Below are 11,048 nucleotides of genomic sequence, written 5' to 3' on the forward strand. Positions count from 1 at the left end.
TATACCCAAAGTGGAGAAGGGTATCTTATAGTCGGTCCAGTCCGACTTTACTATTTTCCTTACTGGTTTTTTATTTGCAGTTTAGAATTTTTTGAAATATAATGCAATAACATTTTTATAGACTAATATATATATAATGTTTGTCCTGGAATATATGTAGCCAACAAATCTACTATGTTGTGAAGTCTCCTTCCCAGCGTGCTGTGTAAACGACTAAGGTCATTGATTACATTATTGGACCATACCAAAGCGGTCTGGCAAATCCACCATAGACCAGATTTTCACAATGGGCCAAATTCTGGAAAAGACCCACGTCAACACATTCCATCTATTGGTCGACTATAATGCCGCATTACCTCAGAGATGTTTAAATGTGTTTATACGACTATACAGGATTACTTTAACTGACACAGGGTCAGCAGGTGAAGTCGGAAAGGACCTCTCGGAGCCCTTTAATACCGAACGAGGATTCAGACAAGATAGCAGTTTGTTGTGTGACTTTTTAAAATTCCTGCACTCTGCACACCAAACATTACATGTCACTCGCCTACACCTATGACAATGACACATTAAGAGCGGTAACAGCCAGTTTTAAAGAAATTGAAAAGGTGTTTTCCAAAGTGGAACTGACAGAAAATTGCGAAAATATCAAGCTGATGATATCATCGCTCAATACGTCTAGTACACTCGGACCAACTGTGGAACTTGAAAACTACAGATTTGAAGTTGTCAAAGATTTGTTATACCTCGGTACCGCTATAAATAAAACTAATGGCACCAGTTTTGAAATTTCAAAAAGATAGTGTTGGCCAAAAGATTCTACTATTGTCTGAGTAACCAATTTAGGCACAAGGTTACTCTACAAAACGTTGATACTATCCGTGCTAGTGTGTGGATCTTTTTCACTTTTAAATAGAAATTTTGGAAAATTACTGACATTATAAAAAATAGTATTATTTTTCAATCCCACACACAACTTATCTTCCTTTGCATTCCAACGAAATATGAATTAAATAGAACGAAAAAGCTTCTCTGTTTCAATAACGTATTGCTTGTTATTTGCTTTTCTCTGTCTTTTATCTAAATGGACCGCCTTTGACCATTGTAACTAAGTTTGTTTGACAGAATTTAAAGATAACCCAACGATTAGCTGTTGTAGAGCAAACCTACTTTCTTTCGCAAAGAGCTTATCGAAAAGAAAGACGGGCTATAATTCACTCAAAGGCGGATGGATGGATGGTTGGTGGAACCCTTAGGATAATAAATAAAATAAAATGATGATAATGACTTACTAAGAAGTCTTTGACGACGGCATCTTTGTCAATTAGCATCATCATCAGTGGCATAATCATCGACTGACACCCTAAATGCCGCAACTAATAAAGAGAAAATAACTGGATTAGATAGATTTTTTTTCTGTGTCGAAGACTTAGAAGAGTCAAGATTATGAGGCCATCAGATATGAGGCAGACATAATTTGCGGTTATAATTGTGACGTTTATTATTTTTTTGTAAAGAGGGAAAATCTACTTGTCGGCTAGCCAATAACGATTGAAACTAATTTGTTAGTGAATTTATTGGTGCTATAATTCGAAATGTGAAAACAAGTAAGGTATCCACATAGTTAAAATCTTAAAAAAATCATCATCGAACTCAAAGTTTTTAGTATCAATATATTTTTCCATCTTAATCCATTTTAATATTCACTAAACCTATATCCCTTCCTAATCCCTATGGACTCTATTTCATAATAACAGCACCGTGATTTAATATAAAAATTCCCTTAAAATACCTTTGGTCTTGAAAGAAATACCATCCGACGAAAGATAATATATATATTAATATCCTTATATTGCCCCATTCCATTGTACTGATTGATTTCTTTTCTTTCTTTCATTCAATGAATTGCTGCTGTTGAATATTCCATAAAATCCTTAACAAATTTGCCACATTCGCTCAAGCACCAACTAAATGGGTGTCAGTTTGGAAGCTAAGCATGAATTTGTATCCTCTTTACAGTGAATAGAAACGCCAGCCTTAACAATGTCTGGGCTGATGCTTCTTCGCCGGCGCTGATGATAATCTCGAAATGCTGATTTTATGCTGGAGATACAAAGCTTTTATATTCAGGCTTTTGTCACATTTTTCTATTGGTTGTCACAAAGGGGAGCGACGACACAAAAAATAAAACCACTGAACTAAAATGTTCATGAAATGATAAAGGCGTGTTAGTGTAACCATTCCAGCCACCTCTTACCTTTCCGCTTTGCTTTTCTAATATCTTTTGGCGCACCATTGTAAATGTTTTTCGTTTGATGTCAAATGATTTGGTGCGAGTGTAGGTGTGCTTATTTCTTTTTCATTGCAAATTCTTGTTAAGAAATTTGGTTATAGCCAAGAAAATTAAATGTTTTTGAATCTCTCCCACAAGTATTGATATCTCAGATATAGACGAAATTAATTTTTGGAGTGATGAACATGAATGGATGCAAATAGTTTGGGGGTTCTTTTGGGGTTGCAATGGTATTTAATACAAATTAGTTGTTATTGAAATGTGAACAATGGCAACAGCAATAAGAATCTCTATGTAATTTGATTAGATGGCATGAATGAAAGACTATTCCACTTAAAAATGCATATTTGAAATTTAAATAGGGGAAATTAGTCGTGGATGCTGTCTAATGAATTATACATCAGTAGGGAAATAGCGGGTCTCTTCGGACGAAATTATATATGGAAACACTAGACACTCGTCATTTTATCTTAATTTAGGTAATTCATGTAATTTAATGTAATCATATCTAGACTCAATTTAATACTGTATGCTAAATTTAATACTCCATTTGCATAAAATCTGAAAATATATATGTTCGAGCTATATTTAAATTTGACGTAAGGGATGATAAACGAAGGGGATGATAGATACAAAGCAACGACTAACTAGGCGGAGCCCAGGCTTATATTGGTCCCTCTTTCATCGCAATTGTGGACACTGATCTCCCCGCGGTGTCACTATGTCATCCGTTGAAATAATGGGCTGATATATGCCGCGAGTTCATCCATAAGAAGTATAAAAAAATGTGTTGAGGAGGAGGTTGAGGAGGAGTCGCCCAAATTCGGAAAACCCCTCCAACTATGTAGAAGTAACGAAAAAGAAAGCCAACCCGGCAATGTTAACGACCCGCACAAACGTATAAACGAATCTGTATTCGGAATGTGCGCATGCTGTACAGAACAGGCACAGTTTTCGCTTTGACGGATGTATTCAGGAAGTACAAAGCCGATATTATTGTCTTACAGGATGAAAGGTACTGGCGTAAGTAAATCATGTATGAAACGAGACATGAATTTGGCTGTGGATTTATGATTAATAGGAGAATAAAAGACCTCGTCTCCAGGCTTACTTCTGGAGATGAGCGAATTGCTATAATCCGTATAAAAGCGAAATTCTTCTACATCAGTCTTATTTGATTCCATGCTCCGACGAAAGACAACGATGAACAGACCAAAGTCATATTTTACGAGCGCCTAGAAATAGCATAATCAAAAATCGGAAGGGAAAATATTTTTGGTCCCACCTTTGGAAAATTCAGCCTCAATGAAGAAACATCCGACAACGACATGAGGTTGATTGACTTCGCGGCAGCAGCAAACATGGTAGTTAGCAGCACTAGATTCAAGCATCTCGATATACACTAGGCCACATGGATTTCTCCCGATCAAACAACGAGAAATCAAAACGATCTTAAGGCATTAATCCACTCCACGAATATCGATTCGGACCACAACCTTGTAGTGGCCAAGGTTGTCACAAGTCTTAATGTAGCAGCAAAGGGAGATCTAACACAACACGGAAACTCGACGTCGGAAAGTTGCAAACACAAAGCACTTCTTGTCCCGATATTAGTATAGAAGCACAATGGTAAGGATTCCCACTCCCTACAAACTGCAGCAAAAGCAACACTTGGGTACCAAAGACCACCATCAAGAAACCCGTGGTACGATCAGGAGTGTAGTGTTGCTACTGCAGACAGTAGTAACACGTAATGCCAAAGACCACCATCAAGAAACCCGTGGTACGATCAGGAGTGTAGTGTTGCTACTGCAGACAGTAGCAAGACGTAATACTAGAGAGACTTGTGGTCAGATGCTGGCCAGGAGCATGCACTAGCTGATTAGTACAATTTGGCTAGAGGAATGCATGTCCAATGATTGGAACCGGTGCACAAAACCACGACAAGACGATATGTGCCAACTATAGAGGAATTAATCCCCTTCCCTCCGTATATAAAATGCCATGCAGCGTGCTGCGTGATCGACTGAAGTCAATAGTCATTGACATTATTGGACCACACCAATGTGGCTTCAGACCTCCATTGACCAGATTTTCACTCTGAGACAAATCCTAGAAAAGACCCACGAAACACAAATCGACACATTTCACATATTCTTCGACCGCATTCGACATCCTTATCCGTTCTGAGCTTAAAGTCGGAAGGACCTCTCGGAGCCCTTCAATACTGAACGAGGGTTCAGTGTTTGTCGTGTGATCTTCTTAACATTCTGCTGGAAAAGTTCATACGGGACGCAAAGGTGAACAGAAATGACACTCTGTTCACCAAACAACACATGTTACACGTCTATGTCGATGACATCGATATAACATTGCGAGAGGTAACATCAACATTTAAAACCAGTAAGGAAAGTAGTAAAGTCGGACGGGGCCGACTACATGATACCCTTTACCACTATGGGTATATTAAACAAGACTATTAACATGAAATTGGATGAAATAAAATATGTGATATTTATCTAAATGTGAATCTACTTAGATCTATCCATAAACATGCCATTCGTTTGTTACAATGGGACAAAAGTATGTAAATCGACTTCAAACAAATATAAATATGACATCCGTTGGGCTATGTCTTCTAGAAAACGCAACTACGTTATTCTATGAGTGTTTGTTATGGAAGCTATATTCAAATGTGAAGCGATTTCGACGAAACATGTCACAGGTTAGGTTATACTAATTTCAGTACGTTTTGTTCAATTACTTAAAATCAATCTATAATAAAAGGGAGCTATATCTAAATCTCTACCGATTTTCACGAAACATGACACACATCATTCTGGACTAAATTCAGTACGCTATGCCAAATTTCGTGCAAATCGTCTTTGGCGCACCATTTACCTTAAATCGGATATATATATATATATATATATGGGAACTATATCTAAATCTGAACCGATTTTCACGAAACTTAACACACATCATTCTAGACTCAATTCAGTACGTTATGCCAAATTTCGTACAAATCGAAAGATATATAGGGACTTTGGGTCACCATTTACATGAAATCGGACGAAACTTTATATGGGAGCTATATCTAAATCTGGACCGATTTTCTCGAAACTTGGCAGACATCACTCTAGGCTTAATTCAATACGTTATGCCAAATTTCGTGCAAATCGAGAGATATATAGGGACTTTGGGGCACCATTTACATGAAATCGAACGAAAATATATATGGGAGCTATATCTAAATCTGGACCGATTTTCACGAAACTTGGCATACATCATTCTAGACCTACCAAATTTCGTGCAAATCTATATATATATATATATATATATATATGGGAGCTATATCTAAATCTGAACCGATTTTTCCCAATTTCAATAGGGTTCGTCCTTGGGCCGAATAAGTGACCTATGCCAAAATTCATCCAATTTGTACTTTGTTTACATTTTAACATGGACAGACAGACGGACGGACGGACATGCATAAATCGACTTAGAAAGTGATTCTATGCATATTCTCAAAAGGAATCATGTGTCTATCTCGTTTTCTTTTGCCTGTTACAAATATATGCACAAAGACATAATACCCTGTACCACAGTGTGGTGAAGGGTGTAACAATTTAGAAGGAATCTGCCAAAGTGGGTCTGGTAGTAAATGGCGGGAAGACCAAGCTGATGGTATCAACGCGCAAGATTTCCAGTAGACTCGGACCAGCTTTGGATCTTGAGAACTACTGCTTCGAGGTAGTCAAAGATTTTATATACCTGGGTACTAAACTAATCACATCAGTGTTGAAATTCGGAGAATGATAGTGTTGGCTAACAGATGCTACAATGGTCTATGTAAGCAGTTTAGAAACAAGACCAGACCAGACTCATACTCTACAAGACGTTGATACTACCCGTGCTTTAAATGGATCTGAAGCATGGGTACTTGCGCAAGAAGATGTGGCAGCTTTTGGAATGTTTGGGAGAAAAATTCTTTATTTATCGCCTCCTGCCTCAATTTCTTCGAATGTTTGCTATTGTGATTTTCAGTTTAGTAGATCGTTAAAAATAAAATAAACGTGGGCTTCATTCAATTTCAAATGTAGTTTTGAAAATTCCATCCGCTGGTGATGATATTATATATATATATATAAACAGCTCGGTCCACGTTGCCTGCCAATAAAGCCGACCTCACATTGGGCGTCGATGAAACAGGCTCCACTCTGGGCGACAATGAAACAGCTCGCTGCACGTTAGGCGACAATTTAGCAGCTCGTGAGCAGAGCTGATATGGCTTCATCCGAAACAACAAGATTAACTTTTTACTCCTGCCTTATTTAGGAATTTCTTCCAGCTTATGATCTATTCCATCAACTTGGGCAAGCGTGGGTAGTGATCTTAAGCCTTCAGTGTTCGCTAAAGGAATCAGAGCGACTTTATTGAAATTTGGGTTTGCTTAAGTACTAAATTTGAGAAGCGAGATTCTAATCTAGTATGAGTTGTGTAAAAATGTAGTAATATCAGTGATGTAGTTTTTGGTACTATTTACAAACTATTTACATAAGTAACCGCTCAAATGTTTAAAACAGAGTTGCGTGTAAATCATAAAATCAATAAAACGTGTTTACACTAAATAAAGAAGAATTCAGATAAAAATAAATAAAAATAATTCAAAATAAAGATGATACGTTTCAATATATATATATCATTGTCTAAAGCTAGTCAGAACGAAAATAATTAAATCACAACGTTACCCATATCTAAATTACGAGTAAATTTCTTTGAAACTGTCAAGATTTCACTCTCGAAGCCCATACTAATAAAATGGTAATCGCGAGTGGTATTATTCCATTCTTTGTTTTCAAGTTATGCGTGAAAAATGTAGCGTAACTCCAACAAAACCTATTAGACTTTAGTAACCTATTCCACTTTAGGAATGCATAAAATAAGGTACTCTTTATTTGGTTTATGTTTGATGGTCCGAAATGGATACACATTTTTTATCCACCCAGAAACGATAATTCCCTGATAAACATTTAAGAGAAACTATGCAAAAATTTCCACATGCTATCAAATGCAAAAAAACAACAATCCTTTTAAATTTCAAAAAAACAATTTATTCAATAATACCAAACAATGACCAATTATCACTTTGCTCCAATAACAAACAATTCTCATAGATTTCTATGAAATCTGAGTCCATTTTCAATATTTCAAAATCTCTGCCACATTTAAGCATTTTATGCAGAACCAATTTCGATGGCTCCAAGAAACATGCCTGGCAACGCGTACAGCTTAGCACACGATCTTCAGAGGTGTGGTGGAGAAAACGTCGGATATTGGTGATTTCTTGTAACTCCATAAAACGACCATGAATATCCGTAAGGATAATATAGCTACGACAATTGTAAATATCAGCTGATTGGCTACATAGATGATAGGGTACCACATAGAGTTCCAGCGAATTTGGACATTCCTGAAAACAATATAAATTACAAGGAAATGGTGACCGTAAGCTTTCCAGTGATTCGGAGGTTAACAAATGTTGTCGAAACCATGCTCTCAGCAATGCTAAATCATCCCGACTAGTTGTCAGTCCATTTTGCAAGTTGGCTATTTCCATGTTTGTCTGCTTGCGGGCATAGTGCAATGGCAGGATCTGACTCTGCTGTGGATTATGTTGTTTTCGCACTTTTATGTGGATACGTTTAATGCTGTATGGCTCTTGTGTTCCTAAGCTATTGGATTCACTGCGACATGCCATAAAGTTTCTCAGCTTCTCCAATAACATGGCAAAAAGCATATCCACACTTTCTCTGATGTCGTAGTGATGTTTTATTGTCAGCTCCGTTGTTTGCAGCATAAACGTCTCACCTTTAACGGTCACATAGAAGCGTACCACCACCAGCAAATGATGGCTCTGACCGCCGCCATACATGGCATAGATCGAGCTGAGTAATTCGGGTACGACTTTTATGCCAGCATCCAATAAAAATTGCTGGGTATCTCTTACGGCCTTTGAGGCGCACAGCATAAAGGACTCAACGTTTTTGCTGACAATAATTTCCTTGCTATCCATTAAGGTTGTTATCCGGCCAAAGCTCTGTTCCAACGATGTCAACGATGATGATGATGTCGGTGTAGAAAGTGCTATTGGCGTTTTAGCTGTCCTTGATATGTCGATGATGCCATCCCGGCCGATGTTGTTGTCATCCAATGTCTTTGGCTGGGACCAGTGTTTGCCATAGGCATCGGTTTCCTTGCATGAACTGCCGCATTTATTACATTCAATAACTTCGTTATTGTCGTACTGCCAACGATGAACAAATCGCCTCTGTCCACCGGAGGTGACAAACGTATAACTCGATACTGGCATAGACGACATTGTATTGTTGTTGCTACTCTAGTCGGCTACTACTACTACTTTTAACCACAGGAGTTGAAACTGGTCGGCCTTTCTGGATGGACAACAAAATGGACGTAGAGTACAAGACGAGTGAGTTTTGGCTTGTCTGGCTGACTACCGTTTGCATACGCTCCGTAACGAGTGCAATAGTAAACTGCCGCTGGTCTTCGATCGATTTATTGAATTTATAGCCGTAGTCAAATGACAGATAGGCAGGCTGACATAAAGTCAGGTACATCGTTTTGTTTTTGTACGGATTAAGATATGCTTTCATCAAAGTATTTGTTGGATTGCTCTCCCTTTGTCTTGTGTTTTTGGGATGGGAAATTCCAGATGATAAATGCAAATGTGTACGCAGCCCACTTTTCAGTGGGGGAGTGTGTGTGGATGCATTATGACTAGTTTTGGGTATTTACACAGAGTAGAAGAGGTAGCATACGTTTAGTTGGCAAATTTACTTTAGATATGTTTAAGTGGAATGCGATAACATACACAAGTGCAAGGTAATTACAGTGGCTCAATGCCATGAATGAGTGGTCGTTTTAAGGCATTATGGGTTTTAAAGTACCTGATAGTTTTGTTCATCAAATTGTTGTGCAGTTAAAAACCTAGTAATCTAATTAGCATAAACACAGGTATCGCTTTTCTTGCCGCCTGTAATTTCCTAAAATCGATTTTGCATATTTTTTTGTTTCTGTTGAATAACTGACAGGTGTTGTGGATTACTTCTAAAAATTTCCTGAAATTCCAATTGTCGGGTTAAGCTATTGAAAATAGAATATTGTGTAAACATACTGTTTAGTACTTAACATTAAATTGCCGTAGAACCGGCTGAGATAGAAATCTGAAATCTGCTAAAGTGGTGCTAAAAGTACTAAATATTATATTAAATAAAGGAGCCGGTAGAGATATATATCAGGCTTGGTATGTTGCGTAAGTTATTAAAAATAGCGATTTGCAAAAACATATATTTTTTTAAATTAGTACCAAAATTGTACTATAACGTATGTTTTATTATAATGGAACGTATGTTTTATTAAACCGGAACGTAGGTTTAACTATTTCAAAGAAAACAAGTAAGGAAAGTAGTCTGGGCCGACTATATGATACCCTTCCCCACTTTGGGTATATTCTACATATATCTCCCAACAGACGTCGCCCTTTCGAAAGAACATTGACTTGAAATTGAGCATGCATTTCTGGAACCTATGCTAAATTTCATTTGGGAAAGTTTAGAGTCGTTTGCGTACAATGGGACAAATTTGTGTAAGTCGTTTCAGGGCAAACTTGACACACGATATTCGGGAGGCCGCACTCTTCAAAATTTAATCTCAATCTGACCCGCTTATGAAATATATATGAAAGCTGTGTCTGCATCTGTCTCAATTCGATACGTTGTGCAAAATTTCGTGTAACTCGGTGCCCCATTTACCTACAATATGAATAATTGTGAAAATTGGAAAAATATAAATAATTAGGATTAATTATATTAACTGCACAAAATTGTGTGTCAATCGTACAAACTTTATGTCTTTAGGGCACAATTAACATAAAATCGGAGGAAAATATATATGGGAGCTATAACTAAATCTGAAACACGAAATTTAGCACATATCATTCTAGACTAAATTCAGTACGCTATGCCAAATTTCGTGCAAATCGATAGATATATAGGGGTTTTGATGCATCGTTTCCAGAAAATCCGACGAAAATATTATTTATCTAAATTTTTTGCCCGACTTAGCTGTAATTTAGTACTTTGAGTTCTCATTGGGTAGCAAATCTCTCCATAAAAAATTATAAATATAGGCCAATTTTTGGGGTTCTTGAGCGCGTTTTTCTGCCGAATTCGCTGAAATTTGGTACTTTAAGTTTTTATTGGGTAGCAAATCTCTCCACTGAAAATTATAAATATACGTCAATTTTTTCTGGTAGTCCCCATATAAGGGTACCCCAATTTTCGAGATTTTGAGGTTCTTGAGAGCGTTTTTCAAGCGAATTCGCTGTAATTTGGTATTTTGTAGTCGCATATTGTAAAAAATCCCTCCACCGAAAGTTATTAATATTCACCCCTTTTTAGGGGTAGTCCCCATATAACCCCCTTTTTATACCCTCCACCATAGTATGTTTTTCTGTTTGTAACTCATCGTAATAATCATTTCCGACCTCATAAAGTATATATATTCTTGATCAGCGTAAAATTCTATGACGATTTAGAATTGAAATAGATCGCGAAAATTTTGCACAGGGCCTTTTGTCTGCAGGCAGGACATGTTCGAAGATGGGATATATCGGTCCACGTTTGAACATAGCTTCCATATAAGAGTACCCCCCAATTATCGGTATTTTGGG

At 37.3% G+C, this 11,048-nt stretch overlaps 1 protein-coding gene across 1 annotated transcript; it reads right to left on the bottom strand.

The window, feature by feature from the left end:
* Positions 1 to 7,401: 7,401 nt before the first annotated feature.
* On the bottom strand, positions 7,402 to 8,675 carry LOC133327460 (protein terminus-like). The gene has a single exon (XM_061535980.1). It carries the CDS (start codon positions 8,673 to 8,675, stop codon positions 7,407 to 7,409), a length of 1,269 nt encoding a protein of 422 aa, XP_061391964.1. The 3' UTR covers positions 7,402 to 7,406.
* Between the last annotated feature and the right edge of the window lie 2,373 nt (positions 8,676 to 11,048).

This window comes from Musca vetustissima, unplaced genomic scaffold, assembly GCF_032173495.1.
Source record: "Musca vetustissima isolate MV318-11 ecotype Yass unplaced genomic scaffold, APGP_CSIRO_Mvet_v1 utg123825, whole genome shotgun sequence".
NCBI classification, from domain to species: domain Eukaryota; kingdom Metazoa; phylum Arthropoda; class Insecta; order Diptera; family Muscidae; genus Musca; species Musca vetustissima.